The 25,320-nt window shown below is 40.0% G+C and overlaps 1 protein-coding gene across 1 annotated transcript; it reads left to right on the top strand.

Annotated features, from left to right (window-relative positions):
- The first annotated feature begins 13,582 nt into the window (after positions 1-13,582).
- LOC143635208 (putative methyltransferase PMT21) lies at positions 13,583-21,110 on the top strand. The gene is made up of 10 exons (XM_077103091.1): positions 13,583-13,615; positions 14,532-14,590; positions 15,516-15,756; positions 16,069-16,217; positions 16,315-16,510; positions 16,694-16,904; positions 16,989-17,245; positions 19,131-19,570; positions 20,180-20,257; positions 20,490-21,110. The coding sequence occupies exons 1-10, from the start codon at positions 13,583-13,585 to the stop codon at positions 20,704-20,706; spliced, it is 1,881 nt and encodes a 626-aa protein (XP_076959206.1). The 3' UTR covers positions 20,707-21,110.
- Positions 21,111-25,320: the final 4,210 nt, after the last annotated feature.

The raw sequence follows: 25,320 nt of genomic DNA, 5'->3' as shown, positions 1-25,320 counted from the left end.
AACGTCTTCACCGCCGAGGAGGTGGCCATTGGGAAGGGACGCCAAGGGGAAAAAACCGGCCGAGGGGGAAGCCGTAAACATCGCCAATCTTGTTGAATCCCTCAATAAATTCAACAAAACCATGGAGGTGGTCTCTTATGACAAAAAGGAAAAAAGTCGAATGAGAGATTTGGACTTTCTTACTAGAGACTTCAGTAACCTAAATCCGGTCGATCAAATGCTAATGGAAAAGCAAAAGGAACGTATCCGAAAGAGGTTGATCGAAGAAGACCAAGCCGAAGAATAAGAAGAATGTTTTTTTTAGTACTTTAATTTTTATTTTATTTTTAGATATTAATGTGTTTTTTTATTAATGTGTGTTTTTTTTAATAATTTATGAGTTTTTTTAATAATACGTTTGAATATATTTATAAAAAAATAAAAAAAAAATTCGCTGGAGCCCTTGCTGGAGCCCCTCCACACCAGGGCCAGAGACTCCAACGGGGGCTCCAACACCCCCCTTATCCAGTTTCTCTCTCTGCCACACGTCATAATATTATTGGTTGGAGCCCCCACTAAAGCCCCCATTAAAGCCTCCCACACCCCTTAGCCTAAGAGACGAGTGTACTAGAATATTATTTTAATTTAAATGTTCTCGTGGCATTTAACATCATGTGATATACATTTATGAGGACATGTTATCAATTATTATAGATGCTATAGACACTATTGTATTAACTTATTTAACACAATAAATTACGATATTTAATAAATAAAGTGTAATAGACTCGAAATCTCACTTATCAGATTCCATTTTGGAAAACATAATTTTTTCTGAAGAATTCGCCATGATATATCTGATCCATGCATAATATCATGAAAAATGGATACAAATTTTTGGCTGCTACTTAGTATCAGCAATAGGTCTGAAAAAGTATCTAAAAATAAAAACTTTAGATATCTGTACCCTGTCGAAGTAAGGAACCATGGCATATATGTTTGGAATAGATTCCATTTTGAGAGAGTTGAATAAGCACTATCTCGTTGAAAAGTTCTATACATCTGCCCTTTCTCAACGCATTTCTTTAGACAAAGACTCCGTTTTTTCCTCTTTTCGGATGGTAAAGATTTCTCAGAACATGGACTATTTTCTTAAATGGCTCCTCTTAATTATTCCATTAATAGGCTACTTCTAGATTCGGTGAGAGGTCAAACGTGTTTTGTTAGACCTCTTAATGTTTCGTGAAGCCTGTTAATGAGTAAGTTTCGAAAGCATGCCGACCATTAAGAGGTTATATCTTAAACAATCACATAATGGTTCAACACTAGATTGTCAAACAACCCCATAAGTGTGGGTAAATATACGTCCATAGGAGAGAACATCAAGGTAACATTTAGTAGGCATGAATGAGACGGAGAATTAAATGAGTCATTGCGAGAAAATGATGGTGTTTGGTTGGCCAATGAAATGGAATCAACAATTATACAAGGAATCTTATTTCATCAAATCCATTCATACTCACTGTTTTTTTTTCATTTCATTTCTTCCACTATACTCTCTCCACCTGACAACAACTATCACCACCAGTACCACCTCCGCCACCATCGCCAATGTTTTTTTGTGTCTTTTTTAAATTTTTTACATATGCGAATTTTTATCATTTTTTTATTTCATTCATATGTTTTTTTTATATTTTTTTCACGAACGAAGAGGATTAATGACTTGGTGTGTTGACCCGGACGGTTTACTTACATTTAGTTCAGCCCGTATATTGTCGAAAAATCAATACGTGGAGAACAACACGTACTTGTATGAGTGGACAAATTGGATTTCTAAAAAAGTAAACGTCTTTTGTTGGAGAACGATGATTGAAAAGAATGCCACTCATCCCGCACCTATGAAGAGGAACATACATGTTGATACTACAATATGTCGTTTTTTGCTTGGATAACCAAGAAACAGTTGAACACCTGTTAATTACGTGCCATATGGCGGACACGATTTGGCAAGAAATAACTTATTGGTGTAAACTTCTTCCTTTCTATGCTTTCTCAGTAACCGACGTCATGGAGTATCAAGATCCTTTGATCCGGAGCCAAACACACACAAAAAAAAAAGACTAATCAGGCAATTTTCCAAGTCATGATTTGGAGGATATGGAAATCTAGAAACCGACATGATTTTTAACGCAGTTAATATGAATGCAAATAAAGTAGCGGCGGAAGTAAAGGTCCTTACTTTCTTGTGGGTGGTGTTAGGATCGAAGAAAATCGTGGTTGATCGGGGAACACGTACGGTGCAAGTTTGATGTAATAGAACCGTAATTTATTGTCTCATTATAATGTTGTTTTGTTTTGTTGACTTCTAGTTTTTGCTAGTAGTCTTGTGAATATAATATTGTTATTCAAAAAGAAAATGTGATGGATACTTTATTTTGGATTCTAAAAACTTTCAGTTATGAATACAATAGATGTATTAGTTTATTCACTAGCGTTATTTTAGTGTATTCTAGCGTGAATGCATTACTCATGGATTTGAAAACTTTATCACACTACTTGTGAATTTTGATAATTTTACTAGTAAAAACACGACATGTTGATTCTTACATGAGTATCAGCTGAGTGTAGTAATTGGTAAAAAGTAAAAACACTACCTTAGTGATGCTTTAATGTATTCAACGGTGAATAAAATGCGTGTCTATATTATTGATACAATGATACATCAGTGCTTTAACTATCCTTTGGTGTATTTACTTGTGAATGTGGTACATGTGGTTATTATTGATACATTTGTGTATATATTCGTTGTTGAATACATTATTTATGGATTCTTACTTGAAGTATTTATTAATGAATACAATTTGTAAATTATGAACTTTAGATTAATATACTTGATGACGGGGGTAGCCCAAGGAAATAATAAAATGACTGAAACACATTAACGCTAAAAGGGTTAAAAGGTTAAAAAGCTTCATTTCCTGCCCAAACTTATGTAAACAAGTACCCACGTGCTACAGTACGATGTCAAATCACTGTTCACATCCTTGTCCCCTCTGACCAAAGGACATGCTCAGATAAAGTATTATTATTTTAACTATGGACCAACGGTCCAAACCTTCCCGCCCATAAAGGTCAACTCTCTATGCAAACAAGAGGCTAACTAGTTTAGTTAACTGGACTAAAAGACTTACATCTCTTCACCTATATAAGAGATGCTTAGTCACAAACAAGAAACAACAGATTTGGGTAGATAACACCATCTCCCTAATCTTCTCTTCTTACTTGAGAAATATGCTCTTAGCTTATTTCTTTCTTACTTCAATAACTTCATAGCTTCACCAAGAACATAATCCTGAAACCGATTCCAAACATTACGGTTCTTGATCTTCGGTGAGCTATAACAACGAACAACTAACTAGTGAACCTCCTTCTACGTTTTGCAAACGTAGAGGGACACCACGACCTGCGTTAGGTTAACATGAACCCTTGAAGCTTGTTGGCCTAACAAGTCCATTCACTATCATTGGTCTTATCTTTGTTGTAGCAACAAGTTGGCGCCCACCGTGGGGCTACGCCGCTTACTTTATCATAAAGACCAGTAGTGTAGCTCCACCACCATGTCGGAAGGTGGATCTCCTGGAGAAGTCAATCAAGTGTCAAGAACACCGACACCAAGTGCCGGCCAAGAAGCTCCGACGACAACCTCGATTTTTTCCACTCCGGGAGGAACTTCGACGGGACCTTTGTTCCTCGATTTTCATCTTTTCGAACTCCAACCCCTTCACGATCCGGAGTTCCTTCTCCTCATGCAGGAGTCACAAACACTCCGGAACGTGTTGACTTGACAATGGAAGGGGTATCACGACATTTCTTGCAACTAAGACATCTTCTTAACCAACACGTGAGCCAAGAAAGAGAAAAGGGGATAAGAATAAGGCTAGATTATGACGAATCAGAGCCCTCATTGTCGCTCGGACGTCCACCTTCCCCTCTAATCAGCTCACGCCCGGCTGCTTCTCTTTTTGAAGCTGGTCCAAGTGTAACCTGTCAACCCTCTAACCCGTCTCCCTACACCTATGAGAGATCAAGCCCAACGGCTTTCCCTTTGTTCACTTCACAACCCCTTGGACATGAGACCACTCTCAACCAAATATGGCAGTCACCAGCTTCAATTGCTCCTCCTACAGCCACTAAGTGGGAACAGGCCATGTCGGTCTTGCCCTTGGCTCGAAGTGCAACGGTGAGCACTTCCATGGGAGCAAACCAAGCAGCAGCAACACCTGAAAGCCTTCAAGGCTTTAACCTCATGCCTCAGATGATGGCTCAAATGATGGCACATTTCCCTTGGACCCAGCTCATCAACCACGCGCTGGGTACTCACCAAGGAACAACAAGTCATAATCCTGCTGTGAGGCTAGATGAAGATCTGGCAAAGCCTTACAAGCCCGGTAACTTATCATGTTTCTCTCAACAAATCGCCGATTATGACTTTCAAACAAAAATCAAGATGCCACCCCATATAAGAACGTATGATGGGACTGAAGATCCCGAAGACCACCTCCAAGTTTTCACTGGGGCAGCCAGAATTGAAAAATGGTCTCATGCTGAATGTTGCTTGATGTTCATGCAAACGTTAGTCGGATCGGCAAGAATATTGTTCAACGACCTTCCTGCTCAAAGTGTTCGAAGTTTCGATGATCTGAGCAAAGGCTTCTTGGCCCACTTCTCACAAAAAAGAAGGTACGTCAAGGACGCTACTGTCAATTTTCAGATAAAACAAAAAGATGATGAGAGCCTTCGAGACTTCATCGAAAGGTACAAGAAATAAGGGTTACAATATGTGGTGGTTGACGAAAAAATGAGGGTGGCAGGCTTCATGAACGCCATCACCTCCAAGCACTTCACAAGGGACTTTAACAAGTGCCTGCCTAAAACCCTTGAAGAAGCTCTTGAACGAGCTGAGGCACATATTCAAGGCGAGGAGGCCGTTGATTTCAAAGAGCAGCGAAAAAGAGTTCCCAGTTGGCGAGGCAACAACCCCAACCGAAAGAGAGGGAACTACAATCCTTATAGCAAGTATCCCCGGAGTTCAGATCAACGAAGGCCTGAAGGCCGGAACCCTCCAAGCAGGGAGAAGACTGTAAACTTCACAGCCTTAACCAAAACCCCTCAGGAAATCCTTGCCACAGAAGAAGTGAAGCACAACTTCCGACCTCCTCGACTCTTGCCCAAGAGCAAGAAAAACGAAAGTTCCACCCAGTTCTGTGAGTTCCACGAAGAAAAAGGTCACCACACAAATGATTGCTTTCAACTCAAGAGAAGAATTGAGGAAGCTGTCAAGTCTGGAGAATTGGCTCATTTGGTGAAAGGTGTCAAAGACAAGATGGCTGAAAGAAAAAGCAAAGAAGTGAATATGGTGAATATAGACCAAGGTGTTCCCCACAAACGACAACGCTTGGAGGCTTGGGAGCTTCAATGCATCTGCTTCCCACCTCCTCAAGGCAACTTACTCTCAAACCCCCTAATGGTGGAAGCGAACGTGGGAACACTCCAAACAAACAAAGCCTACATTGACACAGGGGCGGCCACAGAGATCATGTATGAAAGATTCTTCAACCAGCTGAGCAAGGAAGAACGTTCAAGGCTTCAACCCTCTGAGTCATCTATAAAAGGTATCGCCGATGTACCCTTTAAGCCTTTAGGCCAACTAACCCTTGATGTCTGTTTTAGTGAAGGTAGGATGAAGAAAATCAAACCACTCACTTTTGTGGTTATCAACACACCTTCCAACTATGATGTGATCATAGGAAGGCCAGGGCAATGTGTGTTCAACATGGCTGTCTCCTTTAGTCAAGGTGCTGTGAAGTTTCCCACCGACTTGGGAATTGCAACCCTTCAACCTACTCAAGGGGTTTACACGGTTGAAGGGGAAAGCTCAAAAAGCAAAGACGAAGAACAAGGCTTAATCATAAACCCCAAGTACCTTGAACAAAAGGTACGGGTAAACACAAGCCTCTCCAAATAAACACTTTCGCACATTGAAAAGCTATTAATGAACTACAAAGATGTTTTTGCTTGGTGCCCGGAAGACATGACAGGCATCCTTCGAAGCATTGCAGAACATAAGCTAAAAATACCCCCCGATGTTAAGCCTGTTGTCCAAAAGAAATGAAGCATGGCTCCTGCAAGAATCTTGGCGGCATGCCAAGAGGTTGAAAAGATTGTACAAGCCGGGATCCTACGTGAGATCAAGTATCAATCTTGGGTGGCTAATCCAGTCATGGTTCGAAAACCTGACAAGTCTTGGAGGATGTGCATCGACTTCAAACGCTTGAACAAAGCATGTCCAAAGGATTTCTATCCCTTACCCGAGATGGACCTCAAGGTTGACTCTTTAACCGGCCATCCCTTTAAGTGTTTTCTCGACGCTTACAAAGGTTACCATCAGATTCTCATGAAAGTGGAAGATGAAGAAAAAACCGTTTTCCACACGGACAATGGTATTTTCTGTTACCAAAAGAAGCCCTTTGGCCTACGAAACGACGGTGCAACCTACCAACGTTTGATCGACAAATCATTTGCTAGCCAAATTAGCAGAAACTTGGAAGCTTATGTCGATGATTTGGTAATCAAGAGCAAAACCGAGCATCAAATGCTTGAAGACATACAAGAAACCTTCCAAAACTTGAGAAAGATCAACATGAAGCTTAACCCGGGAAAATGCTCATTCGGGTTCGAAGAAGGCAAGTTTTTGGGGCACATCGTGGGGAAACAAAGCATAAAAGCTAATCCCAACAAGGTCAGGGCTGTTCTCGAGACCAAATCCCCACAAAGCAAAAATGAAGAGGAAAGCCTGAATGGAAGGCTTGCAGCCTTGAAGTGTTTTACCTCCAAGCTTGCTCAGAAGTCCTTACCCTTTTTCAAAACACTAAAGGGTTGCACCAATAAGAAAGATTTCAGGTGGACAGAAGAAGCGGAAGAAGCATTCAACCAGATGAAGCAACACTTGGCTTCACTTCCAGCTATTGTAGCCTCTGAAACGGGAGAATTGATCTCTGTCTATCTCTCAGTTGCTGAAGAAGCATTAAGCGCGGTTATAACCATCGAACGAGACAAAGTTCAGGTACCCGTTTATTTCTTTAGTAAAACACTAAAACTGGCCGAGGTCAAATAACCTCCTTTGGAAAAACTTGCCTTGGCCTTAATTCAAACGACCAGAAGGCTTCGAAGGTACTTTCAAGCACACCCTATACAAGTGGTCACTGACCAACCCATCAAAAGTGTGCTTGAAAAATCAGAGAACTCAGGCCGATTGGCCAAATGGGCTTTGGAACTAGGTGAGCATAACATCACCTATGTCCCAAGAAAAGCTATCAAAGCCCAAGTCTTGGTGGACTTTATTGTAGAAATTCCAAAGCAAGTCATTCCTGAAATACATACAACTGCCACTGAACCTTCTGACCCTGAAGCCTGGAAGCTTTTTACCGACGGAGCTTCCAGCATCGAAGGGTCAGGAGCTAGGCTCGTCTTAATCAACCCCGAAGGGTTAGAATTTACATATGCTCTTCGACTTGAATTTCAGACCACCACCAACGAGGCTGAATACGAAGCATTGATTGTTGGTCTGAAGATTGCCAAAGAGATGAAGATCCACAAGCTACAAGTCTTCACATACTCGTTCCTTGTTTCAAGTCAGGTCAATGACAGCTATGTAGCCAAAGAGCCCAACATGAAGAAATACCGTGAAAAGGCAAAAGGGTTGATGACCACGTTTCAAGAATGCACCATTAAACAAGTCCCAAGATCACAAAGCAAGAGAGCCGATGCCCTAAGCAAACTAGCATCCCTCACCTTTGCACACATCACAAAGAAAGTACTGGTGGAAGTGCTGAAAACTCCTTCAATTCAAGAATTGGAGGTTCAAGATGTAATCACTGAAGAAGGTCCCTATTGGATGACTCCCATAGAAAAGTTCCTCAAAAGTGGTAAGTTACCTTGGACAGTATGTGTTGCAGGGAGAAATCCTTTATAAAAAGGCCTACCTTGCACCACTATTAGATGTGTAGGCGCTGAACAAAGTCAATATCTGATCAAAGAGGTTCACGAGGGGATATGTGGAGCTCATTTTGGGCCGAGAACGGTGGTTGCAAAATTGATGAACCTCGGATACTTCTGGCCTACCATGCACCGAGATGCAATGGAACAACTCAAAAAGTGTGAAGCTTGTCAAATTCATGCACCGGTTCCCAAAAGCCCTAAACACGATCTAGTCCCCATCTCATCGGCTTGGTCCTTCCACAAGTGGGGGATGGATATTGTTGGTCCATTCCCACCAGCCAAGGGTGGGGTAAAATTCTTGCTAGTAGCTGTTGACTACTTTACCAAGTAGCCTGAAGTCAAACCACTTGCAAAAATAACGGGCAAACAAGTCATCGACTTCGTATGAGAAACCATCATTTGCCGTTATGGGCTGCCAGGAGTGTTGGTCACGAATAATGGGAAACAATTTGCTGAGAAGCCTTTTAGCACATGGTGCAAAGAATTCAGGGTCACTCAAGTGTTCAGCTCAGTCGCATACCCACAATCCAACGGCCAAGTTGAAAGAACAAACAAAACCATTGTATTTCAAGAGATGTACAATTCTCCTTTTTGTGAAACAACAACCTCTTGAATGAATGATAAACTTTTTGTTATAACTTGTCTTTACTATCCTATAATCAGGTTGAGAACCTAGCAAGAAACTCCATGGCAATGGCCATGTAAGGGGATGAGCTCCCAGGCCACATCGCTCAGTAGGTTCAAGGGTTGAATGGACATATATAAGGGGTGAGTTCCTATGTCAATCCTACTCCATGAGACTTAGAAAATTTTTTCAACTAAAACTTGTCTCATAGACAGGTCTGAACAGCCTACACAAATTCGTTCCTTAAGCTTACAAAAGTTTGCGAAAACAAAAAACATACACTAAGTAGTGATATAAAGGATAGCCGACATGTGCTTTTTACCTAATGAAGCCTTGAAGCTAGAGTGACTGCAACACTAAAACTTTTTAAGGAAAATTAGCTAAAATCACATCAAACTAACAAGACAGGCAATCAACACACAAATACATAGAACATCATAAGTCCATAAACAAGGCCATAACTAAATAGCATCCATACATAATAAGCCAATTAAGGCTAAAACAAGGAAATCACAAGGATTTCCAAGAAAATGTTCAAAGGGCCGGAAAAGGCCAAACACAACCACAAGGCAGAAACTTTAAGAGTTCCATGCCAAACCTACATTGTTTAAGATTACATAACATTGTTTTAAAAGTGCTAAGAAAGCTACGAATCAAGTACTTAAACATCAGAAACAGGCTTAGATGTGCTAGCCTTACCACCCTTAGCTTTCTTGGATTTCTTGACTTGTGGGACAACATCAGCAACAGCCGAGCCTTCAAGGCTTGCCACATGAGATCCGTCGCTTCCCCCAGATAAAGTCTCCTCACTATCACCGGAGCGGAAACGTTTTTTTGACAAAGTCTCAATCACCTCTTTGGCAACCTTCTCATCAAGGCCGGCTGGTTTCAAGCCCTGCAAAACTGAAAGAGGCTTACCATAGCATGACGAAACGGCACCCACATAAGGGTAAGTGAGCCTTTCCATCGCATGAACTGAACCAGTGAAAAGCTTGTAGGCTTCAGGGTTAAACAAGGGGGACTGCTCCATAGGCTGACCGGTTTCGTGATGATGGAAGCCTGCAATAAAACTCCAATGCTTCCTATGGCTTAGCAGCTTCGTGTAAACATCGCCCAACACCGAGTTAAACTCTTTAGAATGAAGCAAGTAAGATACAACCTGCTGAAGCCCATGCTCAATCAACCACTTGTTGTCATCAGAAGTTTGGGTAACTGAAGCCTTCAAGCCTTACTTCTCTATCTCGAAGGCTCTCCTCTGCACCTCAAAGGCTTCACGGTCAGCATCCAACCTAGCCCTGTCAGCTTCCATAGCTTTCTTCAACCCTGCCATCTCAATCGCATGGCCACGAGACAACTCTTCAATCTTTTTCACATGCACTTTCTCCTTCTCTGAATAACCTTCAACTTCTTTCTTCATGGCCGCCATAGAGGCCTTCATCTTCTCCTTCGTCTTCATGAACTCCTCATACTCCTCCATCCATTTTCGAAACCGAGTAACACCTTCTGCCAAAAGGGCAGAAACGTTGCAAGAGTTCAAGATCAACCTGGACAGCAAGAAATCACCTTCCATCTTGGAGATAGTATCATGAACCCCCGGAGGAGCAAAATGGGCTAAAGCATCAGCACAAACTTCGGGATCCTTGAAACTATCCCCGACCTTGACACTCCACCCTGGCACATAAACATCATCGCCATCCAACCCTTGAACCACAGACATAGCAGCTTTCTTCCCAATAAATTTCCCCTTCTTAGAAACCACCAACCCCTGTTCCTTCTCAACCTCCACAGTTGGACCTTGATCTTCAGAAACTTGAATGTCATCACTAACCTCAACTGGCTCATGAGAGGATGAGGTGGCAACAAAATTTAACAAACGACGTGTGGAACGACGAGTGGAAGATTTTGGAACAGCGGTCTTGGTGAACCCTTTAACATTTGCAACCCCAGCATTAGGGTTGTTCACGAACCGAGCCGAACCGAGCGAGCATCTGCTCGAACTCGGCTCGTATTGAAACCGAGCAGCTCGGTTCGGTTCGAATATATGGAAACGAGCAGAAAAGTCTTGCTCAAACTCGCTTAGTTTACAAGCGAGCGGCTCGGTTCTGCTCAGTTTTGCTCATTCATGATTTCATAAAAATATTGACTCCCTTCCTCCACCGATTCCATACCCAATCTGAACACATGTCATGACCAGAATTAGTGCCACCGTTGCTGTAACAACAATTGACATTAACCCATGACGATTTGAGAGGATTACTCGAACTTGAAATGAATTTAAAACAAGAAGACCCATAGGCTTTCACACATTTCAGATGGTGGGTGGGAGCTGTTATAGGGTTTATGGAGAGTGGGAGTCTGGGAGATGTTAAATGTGGGTGAGTGAGTAGTTGGGAAAACCTATACAATATATGCACAGATCAAAACAAATTTTACCTATTCAGGGACCAAAATAAAAACTTTTTAAAACCAAGGGACTAAATATGTAAGGTACATATTATTCATTTGATCTAAATAGAAGATAATTATAAAATTAATTATATATAATATATATAATTATATATATATATATAATAAATTAAAAATATTCGAGCCGAACCGAACAGAGCGAACCTTTGCTCGTTGCTTGGCTCGTTTGCAAACCGAACCGAGCAGAGCGGCTTGTTTAAAATCGTGCGAAGAAATGACGAGCAATTTTCGAGCGAGCGCCGAGCGAGTTCGAGCGACGAGCGGTTTGGACGGCCCTACCCAGCATACTCAGCATCCTCAAATCGACCCTCTTTCCCTCGAACAACCGAATCCTCCCCAATAACAGCAGCAGCATCAGTAAACCCAACATCCAAAGTGTCATCGCTTTTCAAAAAGTCTAAGGCAGACATAACTACAAAACACAAAGAAAAATAATTAGCAAACGTACCAACGAAACAAAGCAAATACGGGACAAACAAATGCATACCCTTATTATCTCTCATAAGCACAGGATCCCGATTAGGCTTATCCCAAAATTTGCTAATTCCTAACAACACAAGAAGGTGTTCGGGGAAAGGACGAAGACGTGACGGACATTCCCTAATCGATTTCAAAAACGCCTCATTCAACTCCGACTCGGCTGGTTCTGGTTCATTGAGAACAGCCTCGGGTTGTCTCCAAACAGGCTTGAACGGAAAGATAAAATCAGAAACAAAGAAAAAACGGTCCTTCCAAGAACCAAGGGTTGTAACCGCCGAGGAAACCAAACATGTATCGACCTTAGTGTGCTCGAATGTGTACCAATCACCATTTTTTGCTAAGCGAAAGAAACAGCGAAAATTCAACAAAGAAGGGTCATAACCTAGGGCTCTACACAAAACCTCAAAATGCAACACCCTAGCAAGCCTTAGAGGATGGATTTGGCCGAATGATATACGATAATACTCCAAAACATTAAGAACAAAAACCGAAAAACGGTGTCGGAGGTTAGAAAATTCAAAATGACGGCAATATAGAGCGATAAAACCCGCCGGACAACGATCGATGGAAGAATCGACCGGCGGAGCAATCGGTTTATACTTTAACCCTGTTCCCCACTTAATACAAAACGATTCAACATCTTCCTGGGTTAATCGGGAAAAACTGATCGAAAGATCCTTTTTGGCAACCATAATTTTGAAGAAGAAGGAAGGATCGAAACTAACCTGGTAATGAATTGAATGAAACTTGAAGGTGTTTATGGTGAAAATTGTTAAAGAAATATGGTAGAAAGTGAATAATTATCCATTTATAACTATTAATGAAAAAGCAGTTATTGGAAACCGCAATTTGACAGTTACAATCACATCAACTGTCACATCAATAATTCAAAAAATAACCAAAACTGAACAAAGCATCGTAGCCTACAAGCCTTGAAGCCTTTAAGCAATAAACAAAATGTGTGCAAAATTCAGAAGCCCTTGAGCCTACTCCTCAAACACCTCTGACTTGGGGGGTTGATGACGGGGGTAGCCTAAGGAAATAATAAAATGACTGAAACACATTAACGCTAAAAGGGTTAAAAGGTTAAAAGCTTCATTTCCCGCCCAAACTTATGTAAACAAGTACCCACGTGCTACAGTACGATGTCAAATCACTGTTCACATCCTTGTCCCCTCTGACCAAAGGACATGCTCAGATAAAGTATTATTATTTTAACTATGGACCAACGGTCCAAACCTTCCCGCCCATAAAGGTCAACTCTCTATGCAAACAAGAAGCTAACTAGTTTAGTTAACTGGACTAAAAGGCTTACATCTCTTCACCTATATAAGAGATGCTTAGTCACAAACAAGAAACAACAGATTTGGACAGTTAACACCATCTCCCTAATCTTCTCTTCTTCCTTGAGAAATATGCTTTTAGCTTATTTCTTTCTTACTTCAATAACTTCATAGCTTCACCAAGAACATCATCCTGAAACCGATTCCAAACATTACGGTTCTTGATCTTCGGTGAGCTATAACAACAAACAACTAACTAGTGAACCTCCTTCTACGTTTTGCAACCGTAGAGGGACACCACGACCTGCGTTAGGTTAACCTGAACCCTTGAAGCTTGTTGGCCTAACCAGTCCATTCACTATCATTGGTCTTATCTTTGTTGTAGCAACAATACTAACTATATATTACTGGTTCAAAACACAAGAATCGAATTGAATGTATCGTACTAGCGTATTCATATCACTTATCCTTGGTAAAACATGTAGAATTTAAATTAAAAATTTGTTCTTAATATGGAGGATTTTGTGATATACCTAGTTATAATCACTCTTTTTTTTAGATATCCGATTTAAAGTTTTGTTCGTAAAGAATCGTTTGATTTAGAAATTCGTTCAATGCTCAAAATTAATTTGATTTCAAGTTTTAGAGCTACAAGCTGAGAATATGATTAGACGCTGTGAAAGATAATAACATGATTGCAGAGGAATTAGAATTTATCATTTCAGTATTAAGAAAATTTTAATGCTTAAAATGTTTATGAAATGGAGATATTCCTTGAATTTAACGTTTTCTGTAATTTGACAGGTAGCCGGTTTATAATAACTACGAAGTATCATTTTATGAATTAAAAAAAAAGTATGAGTCCATGTGACAAGACATACAAACAAAGTTGTTACTTTGTGACATTAACTTGAGATATTTTTAGCATCTATATTGTGTGCTTTATACCAAATGTCAATTATGCATAAAAAAACAAGATATACACATCAAGCAAAAAAAATCCAAAATTGATTTAAATGACATAACTTCAAATAAATAATAAATACATGAATAATACAACAAATCTAAATTTATTCAACTTTGTATTGTTTTCTCTTAATAAACTTGTAAGCATCCTTACACCCTTATCTTCTATAGAATCTTCACATATGGTCCATAAGTAAAATATAACACAAATGGGAAATCAATAAAAAAATATATATTATGGATGTATCTACGTATACCAGACCACCATAATCATCAATTTTCTTGGATTATGTTCCTAAAATCACTGAATGCTTGTGTTTGCGTACGGTTCACTGATCTGACACCCATTTTCTTTGGATTTGTATTCAATTTGCCAGGTACTTACTCCACCTCTGTTTTTTCTGTTGTTAGCAGTTATGAATATTGAAAAAAGCATTTAGCTTTTGAGTTAAAAAAATATCAATTTCCAACTTAGTGTTGGTTCTTTTTTATAATTAAAGAATCATAGCAAAAACTGAGATGGTTTAGTGGGCATAGAATCATGTTGAATGAATGATAGTTACAAACTTACAACATGCATCTCAATATATAGAACAACCTCAATCCTATAACTATGGAGAATATTGGACTTTCCCTAGATACAATATACATCAAATATTGCTTTGCCGTTGCAGTTAAATAGGGAGTTTTGCGGACAGTCAAATTTGTACGAAACTCTTCAAATAATTGTCTTGTAAGTCCCTTGGTAAAAATATTAGCATACTGGAATGTTTCAAGAATAAAATGAATACAATTTCCACATGTTTGGTGCGTTGGTGACTTGGTGTTGAATTGGGTTGTTGAAAAGATAAACAACAGAGATGTTGTCGCAATATACAATTGTGGCACGCCAATTGGGCAAATGTAATTCGAGCAATAAATTGTGGAGCCAACTGGCTTTGGCAACACCCCGATATTCAACTTTCGCACTTGAACACAACATTGACGCTTGGCGCTTAGGGGGGCAGGAAATTGAGCTACAACAAACTCAGTCCCACTCAACATTTGTTAATACTAAGATGACTTTATTCCTGAAAGTTGGGCTCGATTTTTTTTTAACTTTTAATAAAATGAAACATGGACACATAAACTATACACTCTCTACAAATAACTTAGGATTTGTAGTTATTACCAAACTCAAATTGATTTTAACCTAAAGATCTTGTCAAGATGTTTAAAATGAGCTAAATATTTTATATGGCACATTATCTTATTTTAAAAACTTATTAATGATATTAACTTATTTTAAAAACTTATTAATAGTTAATAAACTTATTACTATATTAAAGATATAATAAAAGAGCAATAAAACAAAATAGGTAGAATACTAATTAAAAATAGAACTCAATCATTAGTGTACATATTATTTCTATAGAAGGTTAAATATGTTATCAATACAGATTATATTGCATTTTATTAAATATTTGAATTATTGTAAATTATAAGACCAATAACACCCATTAGTGTAATAAGTATATTTGTATTTTGTCACCGTCACTTTTGACTCAAATTTATTATCAAATTTCAATACCAAAAGTCATTTGATTTTTCACTTTACTTTTTACAGATTTTGTAAACAGGAAGAGAAAATGATGTTGAAAAATAATGAGTTCGTAAAGATTAAGTGATAAAAATTCAAAGATGGTGCAAGTGGGAATAACACTTATTGTGTTGTGCGGGCTTTCATTCTATCTTGGTAGCATTTTTTGTTCTGAAAAGAATAGATTTGTCATTATGGAATATGTGAAATCAACTGAATCTCTAAAAAGAACCATTTCTACTTCGGTCCAAGTGAAATATATTTCATTCCTACAATGCAGTGCTGATTTACAAGACTACACACCTTGCACAGATCCTAAGGTATTGTGTGTGTAGGGTGACAAGATAAATGGATTGATAACATGTTAAAGCTAGTTTGCTTATAGAATTTTAATCCATTTGATTACTTTTTAGCCAATATTTGTTTACTTACATGTTTACCCTTTTAATTACTATTTATTTGACTTATGTTACATATTGCATTTTATGCTGAACTTTTATATTTGATAGGGTTAGATTTATTTGAAATCACTATCCAAATTGTCCATCATATCTCTATATGAATTAAATTTATATGCTTTATGAAAATACTTGTTTGCTTAACCACATTTGATTTATGATTTGGGTAAGTAGAGATGGAAGAAATACGGAAAACAAAGACTTACATATATGGAGCGCCATTGTCCACCGCCTTTTGACAGGAAAGAGTGTCTAGTACCTCCACCCGATGGCTACAAGGAGTCCATCAAATGGCCAACAAGCAAAAATGAATGTTGGTATAGGTAAAGATTCCATCTTTGTTAATGTTTATAGTCATTTAGATTAAACTTTGATCACAATTTATTCATCTTCATAAACTTTTGTTTAAATAAACTTTAGGAATGTCCCATATGATTGGATTAACAAACAAAAATCTAACCAGCATTGGTTAAGGAAAGAAGGGGAAAAGTTTTATTTCCCCGGTGGCGGTACTATGTTTCCTGACGGTGTTGGTGCTTATGTTGATCTAATGCAAAACTTGATTCCTGGAATGAAAGATGGGACTGTTTGTACCGCCATTGATACCGGTTGTGGGGTGAGTTTTGTGTATTTGCTTCCTTTACTTCAAAATCATGGCAGGTCCATGATTTTTTTTTTCCTTTTTAAAATTTTCGAGCACTTCTTAATTTGATGTTCAAATTTTAATTCGGTCGAGTCACATATTTATAGTTGAAACCGGCAAAACAAAGAGTTACAATGAACAACACTTTATCTCCAGGTTGCTAGCTGGGGAGGTGACTTGCTTGATCGTGAGATTCTTACAGTTTCTCTAGCTCCTAGAGATAACCACGAGGCACAGGTCCAGTTTGCCTTAGAACGCGGGATTCCTGCCATTCTTGGAATCCTATCAACTCATCGTCTCCCATTCCCTTCTAGTTCATTTGACATGGCCCATTGCTCCAGATGCTTGATCCCATGGACAGAGTTCGGTACTTTTTTAAACTTTTGACACATCGATGTTGTTTTATATGATGCACTCCAATTGTTTTATAAAATACGCCAGTGACATTCAGGTGGAATTTATCTTCTTGAAGTTCACAAAATCCTCCGTCCTGGAGGCTTTTGGGTCTTATCAGACCCGCCTATAAATTACGAGAAACATTGGAGAGGTTGGAACACAACAGTCGAAGAACAAAAAACCGAGCACCAAAAATTACAAGAGCTTCTATCTTCAATGTGCTTTAAGTTATACAACAAGAAAGACGATATTGCAGTGTGGCAAAAATCCACAAACAACAACTGCTACAAACAACTCAATACTCCTGAAGAGGTAGGTCCCAGCAGAGCCCAGTTGAACCCGCAAGACTCACCTTGAAGAGGGACGTCTGCGCAGAAACCAACTGGATCCGCAGGACCAACCATGCTCAGAGACGTGACGTCCTTACGCGCAGTACGCAAGATGGTCCCGCAGGAAATGCCTCCCGATGGTGAAGGACTCCGCCTGTCCCCGCAGCCTCGGATACAAGCCATCAGGGAAGGCCACCCGCGCAGCAAGGCTACACGCACAAGGCACTTAGCTCTCAATCACTCAGTGTCACCTGAAGGAATGAGCGAAGCCGGGAACAATCCCGCACAAGGGCGGGAGGGGGAATACTCCCGCCCAAATAAGCCAGTCCGTACGATACGGGAAGATCTTCTGTACTGTACCTGACGAGGTATGGGAAAAAGATCTGACTAAAGATACGACAGCTTATTGACAACAATATGGCGAGCAGCATGCTCCTCACCTGTGTCACTATTAGCCGCTGCCTACTCACCAACTCCTGTCATACCACGTGCGTAGCCGGCAGTTGGTGGAAAAGGAATGGTATACAGCAGGCCTGGTCATTATCAGCCGCTGCCTACCCACCAACTACCAGCAGGGCACGTGCGTAGGCTACTGTTGGTTGAACAGGAACACTGTTGCAGCCGGCCACACCTCCTTGAAAACCTACCTTCGGCTATAAATACCACAAATGGTATGATCATCTCATCTTATCATATCTTATCTCATATCATCATATTATACCTGATATCTGCTCTAGCAATCTCTTAATATACATTTATATTTAAAGAGCAATCTAGTCTAATTCTCACGCCGGAGGGTGGTCACAAGGAGGAACCCCCCCTTCTCAGTGACAAGCTCACGGTGTCTGTTTTGCAGGTTATCAGAAGAACCATCTTCTCAGGGTCTAACCCCTCGTGGGAAACATCTATCTAACCCCCAGGTTACCTGTAATCTGCCCGGGGTCCGGTTAGTGTTTCTTCATTGGCGCCATCCGTGCATAAAGCTAGAACTTTATTCTTCTCCAGTTTTTTCAAACTTCCAAAATGGTTAAAGAAACTCCGGTAACCACAACCCCAGCTACTGGGGGGAATACTGGCAACACAGTTTTTACAAACACTACCCCGGCTACCCAAGCCGGGGCAAGTGAAGTAAACTTTACGAACACTACCCCAGCTACCCAAGCTGGGGCAAGTGCAGTAAATGATCGCCCACTGGGATTCACCGATACCCAGTTTGAAAAACGAACAAGATCCCCCGCCAAACACTCGATGAAGTTAAGGCATGGGCGGAGGAACGTCAGAGGGAATTCCAAGCCGAGTTGGACGAACGCTTGCGCTCCGTCCAACAGGCTGACGAATTTGAATACTTGGATGACTCGGAGGAATCCGACTCCGACGCGAACCCTCGCCATAGGGCAAAAGGGAAGCGTAAGGAAACGGATTCCCAACTGAGAAGGCATTTTGGACAAGCCTTCAAACCAAAAAGCACAAGTGGAAGTCCACGAGACTTCTCCAAAACATTCAGACCAAACGTTGCAAATGCGGGAACGTCCAAATTTGCAAGGGACATTGCAGAAGCAATCGCCCCAAAAAGTGCCAAACAAATGTCCAGCATAGGCACATATGATGGTATATCCGACCCAGATGATCATTTGAACAGATTCATAGCGGGGGCAACCGTCAGTAGTTGGACGGAACCTACATGGTGTTACATGTTCCAAATGACACTGGTCGGGGCTGCTAGAGCGTGGTTCGATCGTCTACCGGTCAACCACATCTACGACTGGGCTGACTTCCAACAGAAGTTTAGCCAACACTTCAGAAGTTTAGCTAACACTTCAGCCAGCAAAGAAAGTTTAGCCAACACCTCAGAAGAACCATCTTCTCAGGGTCTAACCCCTCCTGACAACTACCCGCCAATATGTGATGATAGTATCGAGCCCGATTCAGGATGGTACACCCCCTTGAGGCCTTGTGTACATGTTCCCGACCCAAAATACAAGAGATCGAGCTTGGAATCAATTGCAAAATGGCCCGAAAGATTGCAAGTAGCTCCAGAACGGGTTAACGATATTTGTGGAAACGGTAAAGGTGCATTCAAGCACGAGGATCACAAGTGGAAACGCAGAGTGAAACATTACAAGAAGTTGCTTCCGATTCTGGGAACCGATAAAATCAGAAATGTGATGGATATGAATACGATTTATGGTGGTTTTGCTACAGCTTTAATCGAGGATCCACTTTGGGTCATGAACGTTGTCTCTTCATATGCTCCCAATACACTTCCAGTGATCTTCGATAGGGGTCTCATCGGCACTTTCCTTGATTGGTATGCAAGAATAAATGTATTTTATATATTTATTTATATGATCATCATTATCATTTATATTATCATAAGATCAAAATAATTAAATTATATATCTTATAATATATTATCTTGATAATTGTTGATGGATCATATTACCCTTACTTGCTAATAAAGGGTTTCTCATTGGACGTATATATATGGAGAGAATAATTAACATCACAAGATAACCAAAGCACACATCATAAAATTCGTGTGCCTCCCTCTCTCTCCTAATTCGTTTTTTACAAAACCATAATCCTCATCATTAGCATACATCTTAAAGGGAAAGTCGACTAAGCTGACAATTAATCATGTCGTCTGGATCATACTCATATGTTGTAACGGGTACACATATAGTTATAGGTTTATCATATCATTCATGTTTTCGATTACTAACGTGAACAACTGATCAACATGGTAAATTATAAATACATAATTGTTATAAGCAAACACCGAGTAAATAAATTTCATGCTAATTTTAAGCGTAGTCTAAAATAAATTTGTGTTCACTTGTAAAACAATTAGAAATCTAACAAACCCCAACTAAATTTGACTAAACTACCTGTTTTTATCTTTTCTTTTTTTTTTTAGGTGTGAAGCATTTTCAACTTATCCTCGAACGTATGATCTCCTTCATGCAGACGGACTCTTCACAAGTGAAAGTCATAGGTAAGCAATTATATTACTTTGTTCTTTATCAAGGCTGCTTTAGGTCAAACATATTTAGTTGACTTTTTATGACAAATGTTGTTATTGACTTATTGGATCTTTGTCGGCAGCCGGCCCTCTTCTTCTTAACTATGGTCTATGCATGGGTTATTCTATTTTATTTTATTTTTCCTTTTAACCGTCACTCTTATACTAACTGGCTTGATGCTTTGACAATGACTATTTTGTCTAGATGTGATATGAAATACGTGTTATTGGAAATGGATCGGATATTAAGACCAAACGGGTATGCGATCATTAGGGAATCGAGCAATTTTGTAGAAGCCGTCGTTACAATAGCGAAAGGAATGAAATGGGATTGTTTTAAAGAAGCCACCGAATATAATACTGAAACTGAGAATGTTCTAATTTGCCAGAAGAAACTCTGGTACTCGAAGCAAAGCTCGTAACAGACCTGACCGAATACATTATTTTTGTACCAGGCGTAAGGTCACTTTATTTTATATCAATTAGTGTACGACTTCTATATCATGTGGTAGAAGTTATAACTACACATTGTGCACCTTTATAGCATGAGATACAATCATAAAAGTTATGATGGTTTTATTCTTGTGAATTGTGATGTATATATGTCTCTTAACTCTAAATGCATGAGTGCATGTAAAATGAGATAAACATGGGGAATTTTCTGATTTCATTCATTGAAAATAGATTCGTAATTGTTGTATTGCATAGGATATAAGAGTGCAGCGTGGGGTATAATAGAAGGTGGGTTTGAGTAAATAAATAAAGAAAAGGTTAACAAGAGACACTCATGCATGTGTTCCTTCATGCTTCATCATCTATTTTTCTTTTTAATCAACAAAAAAATACCCAGAATTGTCTAGGTATTTTATACGAGGTGACCAAATGGCAAAAATGCTATTGTCAGCTGGCCTAACTCAGCCGTACAAGTTTTCTCCAGTTTCAAAGAAAATTCATCCGTTTGAAAGCCCACTGTTAGTAAAACCTAGACGTCTTCAGGATCGAGCCGAAGATCACAAATTTCTCGGTCTTCCTTCATTAAGTCTCGCATACCCTCTCAAAGTATTGTATGTGGAGATCGAACCTAGGTCTCGTCTCCATTGAAGAATCCATGCTTCATCATCTATTAATTTTCTTTTTTTTTTATATTATAAGTTTTATTTTACATTTAAATAATTTAATTCAATAATATTAATATATATATGTAACTTTTTCACTAGAATATCATACAAAATATCATGCATTTTTTTTATTTTATTTGATATCGCTTTTTGCCATGTTTCTTTCTAAAAGATAATTTACAGGGCTAAAGTTGCTTTGTTGAAAACTTTTAAACATGAAGTTCATAAAGCTTGACGTTTATTTATTTTTCGTTTAGTGTCAACTATCATATGAATATTGTACAAGTGAGATGTTATTCTATTTTTATATTTTTCTTTAGCTTCGTACCTTTGTGATGTAGATTTGTGCATACTCAATTTTATATTTATAATTTTTTTTTATCTTTATATTTATGTGATACATTTTCCACACTCATCACAATTGAAGATTGTCGTAGATCAGTGTAAAAAAAAATCTTCATATACAGAATAAGTAAAGTCTTGTGTCTACGAGTATCATATAGTTACTAGCGATCATATAACTATTTTATACTAACATCTATGATCAGCTTAAAATATACAAAAACGAAACAATATTAAGGAAAGTGAAAATAAAATAATACAAAACCAAAAGGTTAAACGAAACATGTCTCGCTTAAAAAAGTTCATGCGACAAAGTTGCACACAAATACTTAAAACAAACCCTACACCAGGTTGTGGTGATGTGTTGTTTAGCTATGCATTATTGTTATAAAAATGATGGGATTTAGTGTATGAAAGCACGATGAATTCTCCAAATAGTAGAAAGCCTTAGTAAAACACTCAATTTGAGATACTTCGGATCGGCGTTGGTGTGCTTGAGGCACTGAATCTCCTTCTTATGTTATTTTTTGGGCTCAAACTGTAACAAACCGAGTCGAGTTGACTCAACTCATTTACAATTGAGTTGATTTCAAGTAAGCTTTGAGCTATTTGAATAACCCTAACTCACCAAATTCGTTACTAAAATAAAATAAAGTTTTAACATAATATAAAATAAAGCTTTGAGCTATTTGAATAACCCTAATTCACCGTGTTATCAAATCAGTACAATAATAAAATTTGAGTTAACAATCTAAACAAGTTAAGCCATGGTCAGGTTTGAATTATGATTGTTTGCAAATAAAACTGACCGGACCCGAGCCATCTCATTTACAGCTTAATTGATTTGAAACAAGGTTTTATCTAACAACTCTCGAGATACTTCGGAGATGTTATTGATTCGAGTCTTGTTCGTGACAAAATGTCGTGCTTGAGGCCCTGAACCAATGGTTTTATCACAGTGGGCTTTTTGGTGGCAAGCCATGTCACCATTGTTATCTGCGATGACCGACGTGAGTGATCCTTTTGTCATTAGTTGTATCCGGGTGGCGGGCTAAAAAAAGATAATAATGTTTATTAGCAAGTAAACATAAAAGAGTGGGAGTTGCGTAATTAATACACGAAATCAATGTAGTATAGTTACGTGAAAAGCTACATGTCTCTTTCTTTTTATTAATTTTAATTCATCCTTCACCAATTACTACTACTACCGACAACTAGACGTCTAGACATTACCGGACTTCATAAAATTCATCAACATTACCAAAATATCCTTAGTTTCGTTGATATGTACTTAACTACATAAATTCTATTATTTTGGATAAATCCTTTATCGTTGTTTTAAAAAACTAATAAAAAAACATTTTCTTTTTTAAATAGGTATCCATAATGAAGAGGTAGGTCCCAGCAGAGCCCAGTTGGACCCGCAAGACTCACCTTAAACAGGGACGTCTGCGCAGAGACCAACTGGATCCGCAGGACCAACCATGCTCAGAGAAGTGACGTCCTTACGCGCAGTATGCAAGCTGGTCCCGCAGGAAATGCCTCCCATGGTGAAGGACTCCGCCTGTTCCCGCAGCCTCGGATACAAGCCATGAGTGAAGGCCACCCGCGTAGCATGGCTACACGCACTAGGCACTTAACTCTCCCCAGTGTCACCTGAAGGAATGAGCAAAGGCGGGAGGGGGAAAACTCCCGCCTAAATGAGCCAGTCCGTATGATGGAGGATCTTTTGTGTGATACCTGACGAGGTACAGACAAAAGATCTGACCAAGAATGCGACAGCTCACTGACAGCAGCATGGCAGACAGCACGCCACAGCACTGTGACCAATAGCCGCCGCCTACCCACCAACTCCTGCCATACCACGTGCCTAGCCTGTTGTTGGCAGAAGAGGAAGAGTGCACGACACGCCTGCTCTGTGTCAGCCGCTACCTATCCACCACTCACAGGCAGGGCACGTGCATAGGTTACAGTTGGTAGCGTGTTGGGCCGGCTAAACCCCTTGGAAACCTACCTTCGGCTATAAATACCCCAAATGGTATGACCATCTCATCTTATCATATTATCATCATATATACCTGATATCTGCTCTAGCAATCTCTTAATATACTTTTATATTTAAAGAGCAATCTAGTCTGATTCTCACGCCGGAGGGTGGTCACAAGGAGGAACCCCCCCCTTCTCAGTGACGAGCTCACGGTGTCTGTTTTGCAGGTTATCAGAAGAACCATCTTCCAAGGGTCTAACCCCTCGTGGGAAACAGCTCTCCAACCCCTAGGTTACCAGTAATCGGTCGGGGTTCGACTGGTGTTTCTTCATTGGCGCCATCCGTGCATAAAGCTAGAACTTCATTTTTCTCCAGTTTTTTCAAACTTCTAGAAAGATGGTTAAAGAGACTCCGGTAACCACAACCCCAGCTACTGGAGGGAATACCGGCAACACAGTTTTTACAAACACTACCCCGGTTACCCAAGCCGGGGCAAGTGAAGTAAATTTTACGAACACTACCCCAGTTACCCAAGCTGGGGCAAGTGCAGTAAATAATCGCCCACTGGGATTCACCGATACCCAGTTTAAAAAACGAACAAGACTCCCCCGCCAAACTCTCGAGGAAGTTAAGGCATGGGCGGAGGCACGACAAAAGGAATTCCAAGCTGAGTTGGACGAACGCTTGCGTTCCGTCCAACAGGCCGACGAATTCGAAGAATACTTGGACAATGACTCGGAGGAATCCGACTCCGACGCGAACCCTCGCCATAGGGCAAAAGGGAAGCGTAAGGAAACGGATTCCCAACCGAGAAGGCATTTTGGACAAGCCTTCAAACCAAAAAGCACAGGTGGAAGTCCACGAGACTTCTCCAACACGTACAGACCGAACGTTGCAAATGCGGGAACGTCCAAATTTGCAAGGGACATTGCGGAAGCAATTGCCCCAAAAAGTGCCAAACAAATGCCCAACATAGGCACTTATGATGGTATGTCCGACCCAGACGACCATTTGAACAGGTTCATAGCAGGGGCAACCGTCAGCAACTGGACGGAACCCACGTGGTGTTACATGTTTCAAATGACGCTGGTGGGGGCTGCTAGGGTTTGGTTTGATCGTTTACCGGTTAACCACATTTACGACTGGGCAGACTTCCAGCAGAAGTTTAGCCAACACTTCAGCCAGCAGCGAAAGTATACCGAGGAGCAATGGACAATCCTCAAATGCATACGGGAAGAAGATGAATCTCTACCAAACTTCATCACTCGCTTCAACTCAAAGAAGTTAAGTTTGGGCAATATCAGCGAGGATCTTGTTCGCGCAGCCTTCATCCAGGGCGCGCAGGACCCAGAGCTTATCCGCACCCTAACGGGTAAAGATGGAATGCCATCCACATGGGATGGCATCATGACAGCAGCTAAACGCTATGCGGAAACGGAGAAGCAACTGGGTAGAGACCTTCCGCAGAGCACAAACCTGTACACCCAGAGGACGAGAGAGGACAACATCCTCACCGCCCGATTGAACAAAAAACGGAAGCAAGGCATTTGGCAGTCAAGGGTAAACTTTGACACCTCATCCGGCTTACA

The sequence above is a fragment of the Bidens hawaiensis genome, unplaced genomic scaffold, assembly GCF_021521415.1.
Source record: "Bidens hawaiensis isolate Kalapana, Puna unplaced genomic scaffold, B.hawaiensis_p1.1 tig00007413_1, whole genome shotgun sequence".
Classification (NCBI taxonomy): Eukaryota; Viridiplantae; Streptophyta; class Magnoliopsida; order Asterales; family Asteraceae; genus Bidens; species Bidens hawaiensis.
Note: the sequence above shows the minus strand (reverse complement) of the source record. Positions and strands in the feature narration are given on the sequence as shown.

Excerpts from the sequence above, each read along its gene's own strand:
- LOC143635208 (XM_077103091.1), top strand. The coding sequence starts at position 13,583 with ATGATTGCAGAGGAATTAGAATTTATCATTTCA. Across the intron at positions 13,616-14,531 it reads AATTAGAATTTATCATTTCA|TTAAATAGGGAGTTTTGCGG; the intron begins GTATTAAGAAAA and ends TTGCCGTTGCAG. Across the intron at positions 19,571-20,179 it reads ATCGGCACTTTCCTTGATTG|GTGTGAAGCATTTTCAACTT; the intron begins GTATGCAAGAAT and ends TTTTTTTTTTAG.